Source organism: Ipomoea nil, unplaced genomic scaffold, assembly GCF_001879475.1.
Source record: "Ipomoea nil cultivar Tokyo-kokei standard unplaced genomic scaffold, Asagao_1.1 scaffold1421, whole genome shotgun sequence".
Taxonomy (NCBI): Eukaryota; Viridiplantae; Streptophyta; class Magnoliopsida; order Solanales; family Convolvulaceae; genus Ipomoea; species Ipomoea nil.
This window is the reverse complement of record NW_017617849.1, coordinates 4,825,884-4,845,408: the sequence shown is the minus strand read 5'-3', so window position 1 is coordinate 4,845,408 and position 19,525 is coordinate 4,825,884. Positions and strand designations below refer to the sequence as shown.

General features: G+C 35.1%; 2 protein-coding genes across 3 annotated transcripts; one reads left to right on the top strand and one right to left on the bottom strand.

The window, feature by feature from the left end:
- Positions 1 to 9,046: 9,046 nt before the first annotated feature.
- LOC109187865 (zinc finger protein CONSTANS-LIKE 4-like) lies at positions 9,047 to 10,632 on the top strand. The gene is made up of 2 exons (XM_019338230.1): positions 9,047 to 9,820; positions 9,990 to 10,632. Exons 1-2 carry the CDS (start codon positions 9,344 to 9,346, stop codon positions 10,176 to 10,178), a joined length of 666 nt encoding a protein of 221 aa, XP_019193775.1. The 5' UTR covers positions 9,047 to 9,343; the 3' UTR covers positions 10,179 to 10,632.
- A 5,406-nt stretch (positions 10,633 to 16,038) lies between these two features.
- LOC109187866 (frataxin, mitochondrial-like) lies at positions 16,039 to 19,491 on the bottom strand. 2 transcript variants are annotated; one of them, XM_019338232.1, is made up of 6 exons: positions 19,202 to 19,491; positions 18,365 to 18,437; positions 18,013 to 18,060; positions 17,836 to 17,930; positions 16,352 to 16,517; positions 16,039 to 16,320 (listed from the first exon to the last, which is right to left on the bottom strand). In XM_019338232.1, the coding sequence occupies exons 1-5, from the start codon at positions 19,459 to 19,461 to the stop codon at positions 16,388 to 16,390; spliced, it is 606 nt and encodes a 201-aa protein (XP_019193777.1). In that variant the 5' UTR covers positions 19,462 to 19,491; the 3' UTR covers positions 16,039 to 16,320; positions 16,352 to 16,387. The 2 variants fall into 2 exon arrangements, with proteins under 2 accessions (XP_019193777.1, XP_019193776.1); XM_019338231.1 differs by having other exon boundaries at positions 16,039 to 16,517.
- Between the last annotated feature and the right edge of the window lie 34 nt (positions 19,492 to 19,525).

Below are 19,525 nucleotides of genomic sequence, written 5' to 3'. Positions count from 1 at the left end.
CTTCGATATTGACAGGTTTAGAACCCAACCGGAGCTTATTGCTACATGGTTTGGCGCTGCTAAATGAGGAGGAAGGAGAAAACTTGTAAAATTACAACTTTATTTACACTTTTGACAGTCAACAAACAGTCAAATTGACAAAGGACTAAATTGGGTAAAAATTGTATAGTTGAGGACTTAATTGGGTAAGAATGATAGTCGAGGACTAAATTGGTAATTACGACATAGTCGAGGGACTATTTTGGGTATTAACTCAAAAGTAAACTTGCAATGGTCAATAATCTTTCATTGACCAACATTTTCACCTCTCAAGCTAATTTGATTTTCAAGAATTATGTTTGAATGGCATCCTCACTTTCATCTTCTCCAAAACATCCAACCTACGCTACACTTGTCAGCCTAGTTATTAATTCTACAATTTCGTCTTATCTTTGAGACTATAATTGTAAGTAATCTTAAATTAAAATTAATATTAGAGTAAAATTTTGCATACTGGATTGGTATTTTCCTTGATGAGTTGTTGGTTGACAACTGATATTGCATTCAATCAAAATGTTACAGGTTTTTTTTTTTTTTTCCTACTTCAACTACTACTTTCAAAGTATATAGTTTGACCGTAGTTTGTGCCTTGGACCTTCTAGAACGGCGACACAGAATAATTGAAAGATTAATGCTAATTATGGACTGTTTATTAATTTGCAGTGAAATTCATTAATTTGTCATTAAATAATAAAAATAAAGATAAAGATTATTTTAGTATTATAAGGAAAAAAATATTTTTTTAATCATTCAATTTTAAAATTATGAATTTTAAATAACTTTCATAAAGTCACTCTGACTCTTATAAATTCTACAAACTCTGTATATATGACAAATATTTATAGATTTTTATTAACTTTTAAAAACTTTTCATATTAAAAAGTTTATCAAAGCCATTAAAAACTCTAAATTGATACACCGTTACAAACATTTCATTAATTCAATTGATATATTATTTACAATTTTCTTATAAAAATTGTTATAATATATAAAATATTTTTATAAATCATAAATAAATTTATATATTACAATAATAATAATAATAATAATAATAATAATAATAATTGATTGCCATAAAAACATATACTTACAATATAATTTTATATACAAATATATAGATATATATAATTGTATAAAATAATTCAAGAAGTGTTTTTAAAAATTGGAAAATATTAACCTAATTATCTAACATGGAAAATTAAGTGATTTAATCTTTTTTGAAAGGAACCGGGGCATATATTAAAGATAACCAGCAATAGCATCAGGAGATAACATTTACCCGCACGGGCTTAGCTCAATGGTTTAGTGGGCACTATTTGGGATAAGAGACCAAAGTTTGAACCTTGGCGGCGGCATTGTGGGAATTATGTCTAAAGTGGGCAAATTCCTTATTGAGTCACCGTGATTTACATCCTCCCACATGCTCGGTCGAAGTGTGGGGCCCTTAGGGTTGAGATTCAGCCTTTTGGGGTAAAGAGGGATAACATTCGAGTATATGGCAGTAGTCTGAGCAAAAGCTAAAGAAGTAAGTGTATTCATAGCAGTATATTCGCAACCAACAAAGTGTTACGAACAAGTTGCGGTTCACAGCAATAAACTACTACTATCTCGTTGTTTTTCATAGCAATAATGTTTTGTTGTTGTTCGCAGCACAACCTGTTTGTAGCAAAATAAATGGAGATTTTTTTTGTTTTTTGTTTGGGTATACACATAAATATGAATTAAAAGTTGGTAAAAATAGTTGAAAAGTTTGTCTAATTCATGGAGAAAAAATATGTAGAGAAATAAAAGTTTTAAGGTTAGGGGTTGGATTTAAACTATGTATATTTGAGAGAGAAAAAAAAGTGTACATAAATTTTAATTTGATATAGTTTATAAAAGTTCATTAGGAGGTGTTTGGTTGGATGTATTTCATTGCAATACAAATTACACTATTTGTATTATTAGGACTCTATGTATATGAGTCTGTTTAGAACTTCTTATCCTTGTTACACTGTGACTCTCTACTTCTTATCATTGTCACACTGTGACTCTCTATTCTATATATTCACATCATCTGATCTCATTGTAATTAAGTTCAGAAAATATAATACAATCAGTTCTCATCTGGTATCAGTTAGCTAGGGTTTTGTGATTCATAAAATTAAGAAGATGCAGCGCTGCGATGGCAACCTTAATTACCGTGGAGGTCAGCAACGTGGCTTCGATGATCCGTGTCAAATCTGTAAAGGTTTCGGCCACACAGGAGTTAATTATTTTTGGCGCTATGATGATCCGTGTCAAATTTGTAAACGTTTTGGTCACACGGGAGCCAATTGTTTTTGGCGCTATGATGATCCGTGTCAAATTTGTAAACGTTTTGGTCACACGGGAGCCAATTGTTTTTGGCGCTATAATGATCCGTGTCAAATTTGCAAAAGTTTCGGTCACACGGGAGTCAACTGTTTTCGGCGATATTTAGGGGCTCCGGGTTCTCAGGCTAATTTGGTGTTTCAGAATGGTTTAGTTGCTAAAACCTCGTCAAATTCTCATACTTGGGTTCCGGACACTGGAGCCACAAATCATGCAACTCCGAACATCGCTGCCCTTTCTACATCGGAGAAGTACACTGGTAATGACACTTTACGTGTCGGTGACGGTATGGGTTTATCTATTAGTCATGTTGGCCATGCCTCTTTTAATACCCCTTCTAGATCATTTACATTGTCAGATATACTTCGCGTTCCGCGTTTGTCTAATTCTTTATTATATGTTCAGAAGTTTGCATTCGATAATAAAGTCTTTTTTTGAGTTTCACCCCTCCTTTTTTGTTGTAAAAGATATCAATACCAAGGAAATACTTCTTCGGGGCAATAGTTCGGGGGGACTATACACACTTTCATTACCTAGTTCGTCTCCGTCAGCGTTTATTTCCGCTCGTGCCTCGGCTTCCACTTGGCACAATCGTCTAGGTCATCCTCATAACCGTGTTCTTAGCCATATACTTCGTTCTTGTTTGGTTAGTGGGTCTCGTGATAATATTCGTTGTCATAATTCTTTATGCAATGCGTGTCAATTAGGCAAATCTGCCCGTTTTCCCCTCCCCCGTGTTGCTTCCTCTAGTTCTCAAGTCCTAGATCTTATTTACACAGACATTTGGGGTCCTGCGCCCACTTTATCTACTTCTGGCTTCCGTTATTTTGTGATCTTTGTGGATGACTATTCCCGTTATACATGGTTTTTTCCTATGAAATTAAAGTCTGATCTTTATGTCATCTTTGATAAATTTCGTACTCTTGTTGAACGGTCCTTTAATTGCAAAATAAAGACCATTCAGTCTGATTTAGGTGCTGAGTACAAAAAGTTGCATTCTTTGTTTGTTCAATTAGGAATTCAACATAGACAATCCTGTGCCTATACACATGAACAGAATGGTCGTGTTGAACGAAAACATCGTCACATTGTTGAAACTGGTCTGGCTCTTCTAGCTCATGCCTCTGTTCCTTTGAAATTTTGGGATTTTGCCTTTGAGACTGCTGTCTATTTAATTAACAGAATGCCATCTTCTGTATTAAATAACTCCAGTCCTCATCTCCTGTTACATAAATCCCCTCCTTCCTATCTTTTTCTTCGTGTCTTTGGGTGTTTATGCTACCCTCATCTTCGACCATATAATCGTCATAAGATGTCATACAGGTCTTCTCCATGTGTCTTCCTAGGTTATCCTGAGTCCTTTAGGGGGTACAGATGCATGGACTTACATACTAATAAGATTTACACATGCAGGCATGTCAGATTTGATGAAGAAGTTTTCCCCTTTGCTACTAAAACTTCTTTGCAGGATCTATCTACTCCGTTTTCTGGACCTTGGGCGGAATCTGTTCTCAGTCACATCACACCTATTCCTGCCTTGTCCAATGATGAGCTGCCAGAACCGCCGCTACCTGCTTCATTCGAACCAGTCGTGGTTCCTGGACAGGCTGCCTCGTCGGGTGATCCTGTGGAGCCTGTTGCTCGCCGGCGAAGCCGTCCACGTGGGCGGTCCATCAGGCCCAATGTCTGTACTCACTCTATGGCCACTCGCAGCAACGCAGATGCTCCTCTTTTTGCTCTAGCAGCTCAAGTGCATCTCACGGAACCCACATGTTACTCTCAAGCTGTCAAATATCCTGAGTGGCGTGAAGCCATGGACCAAGAATTCAATGCTCTCCTGCATAACCACACATGGTCTCTAGTTCCACCCACTGCAGGTATGAATATTATTGGCTGTAAATGGGTGTTTCGTACGAAGAGAAAGGCTGATGGTGCTATTGAAAGGCATAAAGCCAGGCTGGTTGCGAAAGGTTTTAATCAGGTTCCAGGTCAGGACTTCTTCGACACTTTTAGTCCAGTGGTAAAGCCTACGACTGTAAGACTCCTTCTATCTCTAGCTTTATCATCTGGGTGGTCTATCAAACAGCTAGATGTTCATAATGCTTTTCTGAATGGTAATCTGGCTGAAACAGTTTATATGAAGCAACCCCCTGGTTATATTGATGCTAACTTCCCGAATCATGTTTGTTTGTTAAAAAGATCTCTGTATGGGTTAAAACAAGCTCCCAGAGCTTGGTTTAATCGACTACATACGTTCTTACTATCGGTTGGCTTTCAAGCATCCAAGACAGATGTCTCTCTGTTCTATTACTCTAAAGACTCTGCTTTGGTTTATCTATTGGTGTACGTGGATGACATTCTTGTAATGGGAAGTGATCAAGGTATTATGTCTCAGCTCTTGTCCAAACTGTCTGCTACATTCAAAATCAGAGATCTTGGTGAACCAAATTTGTTTCTGGGTATTGAAACAGTTAAGAGTGACAATGGGATTATTTTATCTCAACAACGGTATATGAATGATATTTTAAAACGGGCTGGAATGTCTGAATGCAAACCCCTTTCTACACCTATCTCTGTCTCGAAAACTGTCCATTTCAATTCAGATCTATATGATGATCCCACACAGTACAGGAGTCTAGCTGGAGCACTGCAATATCTCACTGTCACACGACCTGACCTATCCTTTGCAGTTAATCAGTTATGCCAGCATATGCATGCCCCCACCATATCACACTGGGAGCAGCTCAAACGGGTACTCAGGTATGTTAAGGGAACAGTTGATCATGGTTTACGCATACGACGGTGCTCATCTAGAGACATTCATGCTTTCTCTGATTCTGATTGGGCTGGTTGTCCTGACGATCGAAAATCCACGAGTGGTTTTGCTGTTTTCTTGGGGAGTAATCTTATATCATGGGTTTGCAAGAAACAGAGAACTGTTGCCAGGTCATCCACTGAGGCTGAATACAAAGCTCTTGCAGATGTTTGTGCTGAGGTTCTATGGATTATGTCATTATTGCGTGAGATACAGATTCCGGGTATTTCCATTCCAAAATTATGGTGTGATAATCTAGGAGCTACATATATGAGTGCCAATCCAATCTTTCATGCGCGCACCAAGCATGTGGAGATTGATTATCATTTTGTTCGTGATATCGAGTAGCTTCGGGCGATATCCAAGTCAACTTCATCTCCACAAAGGATCAACTTGCTGATATCTTTACCAAAGCTCTGCCTAGACCTAGATTTTCTTCCTTAAGGGACAAGCTACAGGTTACTAGTATACATTGTGCTTGAGGGGGAGTATTAGGACTCTATGTATATGAGTCTGTTTAGAACTTCTTATCCTTGTCACACTGTGACTCTCTACTTCTTATCATTGTCACACTGTGACTCTCTATTCTATATATTCACATCATCTGATCTCATTGTAATTAAGTTCAGAAAATATAATACAATCAGTTCTCATCATTTGGTTGAAGTTCCTTTTGTTGAATTGCAATTCATGGGTACCCCATGAATTGCAATTCAATGCTTTTGGGAACGGAAAAAAATGAATGAAATGGCAAAAATACCCTTGATAATTGTTATTCTTTTTATTACACAATGACATTTTAGTCTTTATACCACTTTTTCCCTTCTCATTCCTAATAATTCTATTTCTCCTACCAAACAATGTAATTTGAATTCCTACATCATTCTTACCTTATTTTTTTCCCACCGAATTGCAATTCATTTCCGTCATAATTCCTTCCTCCCAACCAAACACCTCGTTAGTTTTTTAATACAAGTAAACTTTTAAAGACGGGTTAAAAGTCTAAAATTGAATACCATCAGCCTTTTAAAGACTCTTTTAAAATTGAGATAAAATATCACTAGACTTTTAAACTCTTTAAAAGTTTTTACAAATTTATAAAAATCTCGAGTAAATATACCACATTAGTATCTGAGTTATATGCGTGACAATCTTAATTTAACCCAAAAATTATGCGCAGAATGACAATTTTAGTCTTTTAGAAATTACTTTTGTCACCAATATGTTACTTAATAAAGTTGTTGATTTTGTTTTTTAATTAGGGACTAACATTATCACTTTGCGCATAACTTAAAAATTAAAGATTATTACATATATAATTCAGGATCAAATCTATACACGAGTATAACTGAATGATAAAAAAAAAATGCAACTTTCTCTATTTCATGTCTGCGAGTATATATTAAGGAATGATTTTAATAAGAAAAATATAACATATTTAATGGAATTTTGAAAATCCATAGCTCCAATTTTTATATAGCTAGAGTTCTAGAGTATTAGTAACACCGAGTCACCACAAAAATGGCCTCAGATATATTTCTATAATTGGAAAGTGGAAAAGGTAAAGCAACACCTTATCATCTTGGAAGAATGTTAGAGAATTGTTCGAAAGACAAAATGCGTGCAGAAGGAGAATTCTAACAAGGCACTGCATTATACGCCCATACCGGTGTACTTATTTAAATGTATTTTTTAAAAAATAAATATATAAATTTTAAAAAATATATCCAATAATAATGAATTATACTCAAATATTTATTTGTTATTTTTACAAAAAATAAAAATGGATAGGGGCGCACTAGTTACCCATTTCTGAAATGTTCCCACTTGCGACAAGTTAATTGAAAAGGAAAAATGATTTTTTTCCTCAAATGATAGACTCCACCACTAATTAAAAAAAAAAAAATTTAATTATCAATTAGATAATAACACTTCATGAGGAAAAATTCGTAAGAAAAATATATGAAGAGTATGTAGCATTGCTCATTGAAAAATTATATTAAATTATACCAAATTACCAATATCTTAAGATACTTGGTAAGGGTAATAGTGCCCTGTGTTCGGATCGAATTCGAATTAGTTTAACGGTGATGAGAATATCAAATATTAAAAAAAAAAAAGGTATCATCATAGAATAAAAAATGAAATTAATTATTATTTTAATAGTTTATAATAAAACACAACTAAAGAAATGCATACATTAGTTGAAATGATTATACATTTGGAGTAAAATGATAAATTGTATTAAATTTGGATCATGTTCCTAACTTCCTATTGCTCTCTTGGGAGAATGTTTAAATTTTTTGTAGTACTCTAATCATGTCATGGGCTGGCCTCCTCTGTACTAAGGATTTAAATTTATGAGCAAAATGGGTCATTGGGATACTTTTTAATGTCTGATCATCTTCTCCTGTTTTTTGCAGCTAGGCACATGAATTGTTCAAGCAAAGGAAGAAGGCTGTAAAATCTATACTTACGTACGATACTAACTCAGTAAAAAAAAAAAAAGAAAGAAGAAACAAATCAAATTATGTAAATATTATTATATTTTAATTCTTGCCACAAAGGAGAAAAGAGTTGCAAAAAAATTAACAATAAATTTAAAAATTAAAAAGTCATGAGTTCTTTTTGTGTACACAAATTTTAGTGTTATAAAACAACAACAATAACAAAATTGTCATTATTATTATTATTATTATTATTATTATTATTATTATTATTATTATTAAAAGGTTAAAAATATATTATAATAAATCTAGTTAAGAATAATAAACAAAGAAATATTTTGTTATTAAAGTAAAAAAATTTCAAAAGAAAGAAGATAAATTTAAAAATAATATCTTATCATTATATAAGGAAAATATCACATTTTATAAGCTACTAGTAGATAAAATTAACATTTTTATTTATAAACTAACCTTTCTAAACTTTGATAATTCATACTAGTTTTTAATTTGTAATTTTAAATATTAAATAATAATAATAATAATAATAATAATAATAATAATAATAATAATAATAATAATAATAATAATAATAATAATAATAATAATAATAATAATAACAACTCCAAAGAGGATAGACAAAATAATTTTGAGGGCCCCCTTTTTGTTAATCATTAACAGGGAAGTTTTTGCATCATGAAGCGCTAAAAGAAGTTAAAGAGATCGATCATTGTCTGGACACCATTTATCTATTTTTGTGTTTTACAAAAAGTTCTTTTTTCTGTAATTTCAATTGTTTCTAATTTCACCAATTTTATTTTCTGATTTTCTCCAACTATATATTATCATGCTCTGTTCATATGAGGTTTACAAAATTATTGCACCGCTAAAAATAAGCAGTATATTGTGTCATACTTCGATGTGACACGTAAAAATCGTCTATATCATTTACGTGCCAATATATAATTATTATAAGTAATAAAATTCATTTAAAAATAAAGAAATTTGATAAATTAAAAAAGATTTTGACTGTGGCGTATATCTCTTAAAATTTTGGTGGGACCCATTGGCAAAGCCGAAATGAAAGAAATTGATTTGCGTGTATGCCCATATCCATATGTAATGGGTGAAGGGTGGGTTTTAATGTGTGTAGGTGGGCCACATGGAAAGAAAGGCGGGCACAATAGATCGCCACGTCGGCAAATCAGAATCTTCTACGCGAGCCGTGTATCCGCCACGTCATGGGGTGAAACTGGAAAATATCCGACGGGAGGCGGGGCGCGAGTCAGAGGAAACAGCCCCTCCCAAGACAGTGAAGCCACAAGGCCAAGGGTTTTGTGCTCCCTCAGATTCCGACACCTGGCACTTCCTCTTACCATTCAACCGCACCTTCTCTCTCTCTCTCTCTCACTCTTCACTCTTCCCTACGCCTCCTGCCTGCTATTACATTTTATTTCCAGTTTTATACAGATGCCCCCACATCCACAGTCCCAAACCTAATCCACACATAATAATTTTCGTTTTTTGTGGGTGATTTCTATATCTGGCTTCAATTTGATTTTTTCCTTCTCTCTCTTGATCTCTCTCTCTCTGTGTTTTCCTTTTTCTGATTTTCTCTCACTAGGGACTTGGGAGTTGGGAGTAGTTGCAGAAGCAGGGAGGTAGTTTAATTTTGGTTTTCTTTCTGGAGAAGATGAAGATTTGTGAGCTGTGTAAAGGTGTGGCCAGAATGTATTGCGAGTCGGACCAAGCGAATCTGTGTTGGAGCTGCGATTCCAAGGTACACTCCGCTAACTTCCTGGTCGAGCGGCACTCCCGCCGTCTGCTCTGCCACGTGTGCCAGTCGCCGACGGCGTGGTCGGCTTCCGGCTCCAGGCTAGGATCTATGGTTTCCACCTGTGAGAGATGCTTTGAAAGTGGTGCGAGGAGCGGACCTGAGGCAGAGGTCAGCCGTGAAGAGAATGAGTTCGAGGATGAGGATGAGGATGACGATGAGGTGGAGGAAGAGGATGACGATGATGAGATAGATTCAGAGGATATTCAGGTGGTTCCGTGGTCATCTACGCCGCCGCCGCCCGCAGCTTCGTCGAGCAGCGATGATTCGTTACTCACGGAGAGAGAAGTTTCTGGTAAACAATTGCGTGAAAATGACACAGATCTCCAATATGAGGTAACAATTTTCTCTTATTTACTTATTTCTTCAATTTTTACAGACGGTTCCTCATTTTTTTTCCACAAAAAATAGATACACATTGTGCAAGCCACAATTGATATTGTTGTGATTATAAATTTTCTGTCCGCTGATTTTTTACTTTTTTTCATTTCCGGACATTTAATAGGACAATCGCCGCAATTTATCGTCCCAGCTCCGCCTCTGCACGCCGTCAGAGTCGTCGGCGGATTTCAGAGGCTTACATGTTCTGAACGACGAGACTTCTATGCTTGACAGTGGAAGGCCGGCGAAGCTCAGAAGAACAGACCCTATCGGAATGGGTCGGTTGAAAGATCCGAATCGAGATCCTCGTTAATCGTTGACGCAAAAGGGCGATATCATCGGGAGGACTGAAGAGTGCAGTCAAGTCGAGATCTCGCCGAGTTTTGTCGACTCAGCGACGACCCTACCGCCGTAGATCTCGACTGCTCTGAAACTTCGTAGCCACGGGATAGGATTATTATTTTCGATATTAACCAGCGCGTCATCATTATATTTTATCGGATAAGAGTTAGAATTATTATTAATTTTTTTTTTTTTAATTTCCAATTCCTAATTGTGATAGATATTTTAGCATGATGTTAACCTTACAGGCCTACAACCCTATCTTCAAAATTCTCGCTGGTTTGTTCATATGGCATAATTTGATTTCGCTATTCCGTACGAGGTAATTGTTTGGAAGCAAATATCTTACTTATGTTGAGTCGTTTTCTATGCTAGGAATTTATTATGGGCCAGTGGTTTGAAATGAAAAATTCTTGTGGACGAAATTGAGTGGTATAAATTTCATTTGATCTGGGAAACTTCAAAAATGTGATAGATGGATCACAAGTAATGCATGCCATGTCTGAATTAGTTTTGTTTATGTCGGGTGCACCATGTTCGTGAACGACCAGCCACGCAAATAACAATTTCAACACGTCATAAAAAAGTGCCTATTCAGAAGGACAGTTGCAAGAGTTGTAAATGTGTGGTTGTCGATGTCTTAAGTTATTCTTTATTTACAGATATTATGTTATGGTCTGTGATTAAAGTTTGTGTTGTTATGATGATGGCGGTCCGATGTTATAACACGTGGAATAATGCCAGTTGCGTCTCCATTTCGTTGTGTTGGTGTTACTGAATGCTACACTGCTCCCATGCCACTTGGAACCAAGGCATTGTTTCTTAGTACTCACATACAAATCTGAAATTATTATTTTGAATGTGTATTTTTGTCTTGATTTTACTCGGTTATATTACAAGTTAGTAGGAAAAAGTATGAGAGAAAATTGACTGCATAATTGCAAGAGAACTGGAATTTAGAACTCGTTTTAATGTGCTCCAATAGGGTATTTATACTAGATCTATGAAAGCTTTCAAACCGCCATGCTTCTGTCCTAATACTGAAAAGGAAATTCCGCGTAAAATCTGGAGAAAATTTTCTTCAATCGTCTCTGAGTGCAGCACCCGGTCGGGTGTTCCCGCTAACTGCCTTTACAGGACGACCAACCGGGTCATACACTCATACGTCCCTGCATGGGGTCAGGCTACTGAATTCCTCTCATCTTGTGGTAGCGTAGTCAAACTGTGAGTCCAAATTGTCAAAGTATGCTACTGACTGGATACCCTACTCGAGATATCCATAACAACTGTTTACATAAAATAACATGATATACTTATGTGTTTCCAAAAAAATGATATGTGAATCAGTAAATGAAGTCATGGCATACTGGCATACAAGCGTTAGAAAGAATGATCACAAATTTCTGCAATAAGAAATTGTGAGTGGTTCAAATTCAACCTAGATGAATGGCTAAACTTGCACAACAATTTTTATTCTATTCTTGTTTGCGTCCGCCTGCACCATTATTTAGACTTACACTATATTGATATTTAAATACTATTTTTTCTTGATATGGGTGAACCTATTTCGTTCCTTCAAATGTTGGTAAGTATCAATTTAATATTTTTTTTATTTGACGAATGCATTGATGAGATATTTCTAATATATTTTATTGTTGTTGTCTGCAAGTATCTCAACACTTGTACGGGATCATATTATACTATTATCTTCCTATCATCTATCAACTTTTTAGTTAAAGGATGGGGTTACACTATTACTATTGAACTATAAAATTTCTAGCAAAGTATGCTACTTTATTCTATAGTTAAACTGCGCGTTTATAACGCAATAGCTTAATATGTCAACTACTTTGTTGAAATTTTTAACATACAATAACATAGAAAATGACTATTTTGTGGTACAAATATATGTGAGGTCTATTTCTGATTTGGATCTGGTTAAAGTGGATTCGGATTCTTCGAGTAAGACGAAGAGATCGATTAATATATTGTACACTCAAAACAAGTAATGAGTGAATGAGAAATTAATTTTTAAAATAGACTAATTTGAGTTGGAAAATGAAGGTGGAAAAGCTTTGTAAAAGTACTTGTCCCACATTTGTTTGGAAGTAAGTTTGCATCACTATATATAAGAGGCTTAAGCATATTGAATTGTATAGCATTGATGTTTTTTCGCGCGCAGAATTTGCAAATCAAATCCCAACATTTCCGTAGTCATCTAGGAAAAAATTGTCATTAAACATGTGCCTACATCGTATTAGATTTCTTGATATACTAAAAAAAAAAAAGACAACTCGAAAAAATTAGATACATTATAATTCTTTGGTTCACTCTGAGTGATCAAGAACTTTACTCTATCTCAGTCTATAAACTATTAAACTTACAATTTATGTTGAAAATTTAGTAATTCAAAATTCTGGGTTACATTGAGTATTAATGGGGTGTAGGTACATGTCTCTAGGATGTCCTCTGATTCTTCAATTGGATGCCTTGAACACTCCACCATTGAACGGCCTCCGGGTTTCAAGTGGCTTGATCTTCGAAGAAGGGCTTGTATATATAGCTTGTTCTTCTTGAAGGGCCTCCGGGTTCAAATGGCTTGATCTTCAATGAAGGTTTGGATCAACAAGCCTGATTGGATTGGAGGAGAGACTTTTACTTTCAGGATCACATTTTCATTGTGACCTCTGAATAATATATATTTCTAGATGTTTACATGATTTTTCTTAGGATTTTGTGATTACATAGAAATGAAATGCCCTATTTATAGCGGTAGGATAGAGAGTTTTGATAAGCTCAAACTCTTTTGATATTATCTAATTAACAAATTAGATAATATCAATATTATCCAAAATATTTCAAATATATTCAAATATACTATATACTAATATGATAAATAATCAATATTTATCAAAATTTAAGTGTCAACAAATGCCCCCTCGAGACTTGCTTGTACACCACTTGAGAGCATATAACACTCGAAAGTATGTAATGCAAGAAAGTCTCGACACTACAACTTAAAGATATAAGGCCGTTTCAACTCGTGCCAAGGAGCCTTGAAAGATATGAGGCCGTTTTAACTCGTGCCAAGGAGTATCGTTTAGCCTCCTCCATTTCAAATTTCATATGGGGTTTGCCCCCATACCGGTTCAAATCCTGGGCGTGTCAATTTGTGAACAAAGAAAATTGAATATAATATATTAATATTCAATTTTCTTTCTTCTTGAAGGGTCTCCGGGTTTCAAGTGGCTTGATATTCAATAGAGGTTTGGATCAATAGGCATATACATGATCATTATGGTGGAGGGACTTCTACTTTCAGTATCACATTTTTATTGTGATCCTGAATAATATTTTTCTAGATGTTTACATCACTTTTCCTAAGATTTTTTGTGATTACATAGAAATGAAATGCCCTATTTATAACAGTAGGATAGAGAGTTTTGATAAGCTCAAACTCTTATAACTGTAGGATAGAGAGTTTTGATAAGCTCAAACTCTTTTGATATTATCTAATTAAATTAGATAATATCAATATTATCCAAAATATTTCAAATATATCAAATATACTAATATTGATAAATAATCAATATTTATCAAAATTTAAGTGTCTACAAACACCAACAATACTACTAAGGCTGGTAACATATTGTGTAAGGCCGGGGTTGAACATTAATATTTGCAAAACTATTAGATTCATTACTCTGGCTTAAATCTTGATTATTGATTGTATTGACCTGCGTCTGACTACCAGCGTACTTAGGAAACCAACGATAACTATAATGCAAGAATCAAATTATGTACATGCAATCTAAATTTAGTAAAGATATCAAATGTTGTGTAAAAAAAAAAACTACGGGACAAGAACGTATTATGTATGTTAGTGTGTAGGACTATGGTCCTAATCACCGGGGCATACATCATGGCCAGCGATCACATCGAGTTGAAAATGCTTTAATTTAAAGTTAGGCATCAATTTGACATTAAAATAAAGAGTGGAGAATTGTTCACTGTTGATGATCATGATCTCTCAACCGTTGATAACATTGTGAATGGTTATCTGCTCTATTTATAAAAGAAAAATACTATCTCCACTCCAAAAATTAACTCCCAACTTTTATTCTCACTCATTTTCAAATTTTATTAGAGGAAAAAAAATGGATAAAAATCATGACCCCTTATCATATTAAGTAATCAAAGCAGTTTTTTGAGAAGTCATTTTGCATCTAATCAGCTATCAACTAACAGCTAATTACCAAATAATTTTTTACAATCAGTTAATGCTATCAACTAGTCAAACCACTAATCCAATCAGCTAACAACTATTTACTAAATACTCAAAAAAATGAGAATAAATGTAAAATTACTCTTAATAAAAATCGAAAATTTTGAGAACCATTTGTTACAAGACAAGATAAGGATTATTATAGTGTTTGAACGCAGGTCCAGGCTTTAGGTTTCACTTTGAATGATTGTTTCTTAAAGACGAGCGTTATTTTACTAATTAAAATTGCAAGTTGATATTTATTTGTATACATGTGTATGTGGCTGCCAAACCCCCTACTACTGTGTCTAACCCATGAAATTGCGGTGAATGCTTTATCCATGTCTCATTAAAGCATCATTTTAGTCAAATTTTGCACATCAAGATATGATTAGGCATGATAATCTGACTTCATATTATATTATATTATATCAATTGGATAGAAAGCTAAGACTACAAAAATAGTATGAAAGGAAAAAAATTCCAATTATGGTATATATGTTTTGATAATTTCAGCACATAGTTTTGGGATTTTTTATTTTTTATTTTTCCATATAAAATCACTTTTTGACACGAGATTTAAAATGAAAATAATATAAAAGAAAATTAACATTTTTAGACTACTCAATTAGAACCAAAGTGATTTAGTCATTTAATTATATCAAAGTCACGAATTTGGTCTCATGAGGTTACAATTTACATATGCCATCAATATATTACTCCGTACTTAATAAAATGTCTGATTTGATTATTGAGACCTAAACTTGCTAATTTGATAATAATCGAAAGGTTAACTTTATATTGCAAATAATTGATAGATTAAATCTATACTAATAGACTAGTTGTGTGGTTTCCTTTAATATAAACATTGTTTTATATCAAAGGGCTCCCTCAAAATTTCCGAAACTGAGCCGAAATCGTTGATTCAAAATTGGAGTAAACCGACGGCAGCAGCCTAGGCAGGACCCCCCATCCTCGTAGCCAATAATCCAATATGATACGGAGTAATAAGTAGTGGCCCCACATATTTATAATTTCATAATGCCACCATAAATTGGAGAGGTTGTTTGTTGGAGGGCAGTTAAAAGAGCCTCTATATGTATATATATAGGTAAGGGATCAAGTGCGGGAGGGGACTTCCCGTGCGATTGGACTCACAATAAGCATTAAACTGACGCACTTTAAGTACACAACACACGCACCTTAAGCACAAAACTCACGCATCTTAAGCACAAAACTCAAGCACCTGAAGTATAAAAACACGCATCTTAAGTTTCAACAACTACTCACACTAAGCACAAACCCACGCACCTTAAGCACAAGACTCACACACCTTAAGTATAAAACTCATGCACCTTAAGCACAAAACTCATATATCTAAATAGTAAGAAAGAATCATGTGGAGTTGTGGTGGAGAAAAGTGGATGGGGTTTTTGTGGTCATTGCTGTGTCTCCCTTAATAACCATGGAGATATTATGCTGTCTTTCCAGTTGGTGATTGGTTTCTGGGCATGACTTGATGTACGATTATGACTCCACAAATAGTACACAATACATATAGATGGTGTGTGGCAGAAGTAATGATTTTATTGTGTTGTCTGAGCTGTGAAGCTAACAACTAGTGGAGTCTTTTCAGCATGGTTTCTGTTTCTTTGGTTATTATACAAACAAATTACTCCGTAACAATTACATAAATTTAGATCAAACCGACGCCCGTTGAGCGGGGGCTCTTTTGGTTATTTTAGTACAGCAACATATCCTTGTACTCTACCAGGGCCCATGTAACAAGGGCATCTTGTTGGAACCAAGTAACACTGATTGTGGAATTACAGTCCAAGCAAGCCCGGACACACAACCAGGTAGATTGAACATGAAGGTTAGTGATGATGAAGGAAGACAGGGAGGTCGTTGATAACTTAACTTAGTTTGATGGGCATCCCGCAGAGGTTTCCCAGTTCTGTTTCTAAAACTTGGTTCAACTTTGCTTTGGTTCGCCTGTAAATCCAGGCTTCCGAATTCTGGTCCCAATCAAATCTCGATGGACCACTGCAGATAAAATCACGTTTGTCAGGGAAGAACAAACACGGGAACAGGTAAGGGTCATAACAATTCAGAGCCATAGAACACAGAAAACATTGCAAAATTAGTACATAGAATCCATCCAAATACACTGGAATGATTAGTCATTCCAAGTTCTATGATGACAATCTGGCTCCAATTCCAACTCAAGAAGCTGCTTTTTCCTTCAAATTGATTCTCTTTGTTAGAGTTACTACCCATGCATTATTGGCCTTGACCCAATAAGCTGTGGTATATCAAGTCATTCAGGGTCAGCCCAGCCATTCACATGTTAGGTTATTAGTACACTTTCTCTTGGGTTGCTCTCCACAAATTAACACTTCATTATAATGGTTTAACTTTTTGATAAAGCACATTCATGATCAGTATGGAGGGAAGGGAAAATACCAAGTCTAATCCCTATGGGACTGGAGGATGGGTGTGTAGGCAAAGAGGAAGATTGAGGAAATGGTCAACTACAACCTTATTACGTTATACATAGAGTAGTATTAAGTGTGATAATTAAGCACAAAGCAGATCTTATGCAAGAACATGGATTTAACATTGTAGTCTATAGCTGAAGGTAATCCAAGGAAAGATTATACTCTCATGCCACTTAGCCCCAATTAAAACCATCTCAGGGGCTGAACAGGATAGACATGCATTCTGTGAGTTCCTTGTTGAAAATCCAATAATGACATAGCAGACAATAGAGTGATGATAACAGGAACAAGAACTTATGTTAATAACCACAAGGCAGCCAGGCAGGACAGTTTAAAAAGCAGCGAATAAGACCAGGTAGAAAAGTAGTCTTTGGATCAATATAAAGGGTTCTTTATGACGGAGCAACATGTACTTCATAATTATTAATTTTAGAACGCAGCACATAGAACCTGGTAGAAAAGTAGTCCTTGGACAAGCACCAGATCTGCATATGCGACTATGTGTTGCTGAAAATACGGCACTAGCTGAATAAACATTATTACCTCATATGATTAATTCTAGAACTCTCACCGTAAGCCGTCTTATTTATGTAGTCTTAATTTCATAGCTTGGTGTAATTAAGTGGCTACCTATGCTAAACCGCTATGCTACAACCAGGAAATACATAATGTAGTCAAATATCATATGGAGTATAAGTCAAGTCTAGCACTTGCAAATTGCTTGGCCAATAAGCTTTAGATGTGCAAGAGCAACTAGGAAACAAAGCAAGTGTTGGAAAATGAACTTAGACCATGAATCAATAAAAATTCTAGCGGGAACAAAATGCAAGCACAAGCATTTTAATGAATAAAGAACAGGGTACCTCACTGGCGATGACATCCAAATTTGCCTATTAGGTGTTTGTTTGTTTATTACATAGGTTCCCAAACTACCAAGCTTCAATGTCAGAACCTCATTCTGCAAATGGAATCCAAAATTAATAATATATATACAGACCATTGATACTTTGTACAAATTTTTAGAACATTATGTATCATACCCCATAATCAACATCAAAACCATCAATATCTACTAAATCACCATATTCCTGTCCTCCAAAGAAAAAGAAAAACAAAACAGAGAGAAAATTAACAATACATTAATTGACAAAATTGTTGATACAAATAACTTTCTGATATTAGTGACGACCAACATTGGACATAACCAGCCTCTGATATACCAATGAAATTTAAACTAGGATTTCTCCACCAATGTGTCAATGACCAAGAGAAATTTCTAAACTCAACATATGCATGGTAGTAACTTAGATAACTAAGTATCATTAAAATTCAATACAAGACTGAAAAACCTCCAAGGAGATCAACAAAGTATCAGAAAAGAAGAAAAGCTACCTCCAACTTCTCAAGAAGGTCATGGATAGTGGAATTAGCAAGTCTGTGATACTCATCTTCTGCCAGCTGCAAACTGCACAAATATCAATTTAGAAGCAGATACCATGTTTCTGAGATAGTTTATTTCTAAACCATGTCCTTAAGTTCTCCACAAAGTAAAACCTTTATGTTATACTGGACTCTAAATACTAGATCTAGAATAAAATGAAACATATGAGAAATATTACAAAATCTAAAATCCACAAATGTTGTGCACAAGAACACACTTGGCTATATATCCACCTTCAAAAGTTGAAATAACTCCAGATGCAATAATGAAATGCAACCCATTTTTTAAAAAATTAAAATCAGAAAACCCATCTAAGTCATCACTCATCAATCCATTAAATAACCAACATTTTTTCTTGTAATCAACAATTTGGTTCAAGGCTTGTACTGTTGCTGATATTTAAAATTAGCCATTTCTTGATGGAGATTATAAGAAGCCATTACTAAGTTAGTAGCATACATTGGTACACTATGCAGTCTTCTACAGAGAGGGCTTTCTACATATTAATGAATGCTTTCTAACAACTGAAATTTCACTGCAAATACCACTTATTATTTTATTTTCACTTCACACTCCCAACTTTATTGCGGCTATAATCTTTTTCCAATCGTGTATCTCTCGTTTCTGTAACATAATCTCCATTTTCAGGAATGATATGGTAAAAAGTTCAGTTTTTTTTTTTCTAAATTTGTTTTCAACTAGACGGATAGATATTAAAAAAAAAAAATATCCCAAAGCCGAGGCAACTATGAAGTATTTAAACTTACTAGGGCAAAACGAGCACTTACCGGTAATCGATGGTGGTCGGACCTTGAGATCCTTCATTGAGAGGAGGCGTCTGGGAACAGAAGCTACTAGAAGGGTTAATCACAAATGATTTGGAGCTGAAACTCGAAGGTTCTAGAACATAATTATACATAGAAGACAATGATGAAGAAAACAGATACGACCGTCGTGTTGCAGAGAACGACGGAAGCGGAGGCCTGAAAGCTCTCCATATTGTTCTTCTCAGTAGCAGAAGTTTCTTCGCGGAAGAAGGAGACGCCATTTCCGATTTTCGCAGCTTCGGCCTCACTGTTTTTCAGTTTTATGAAAAATCCAACATAGGCCCA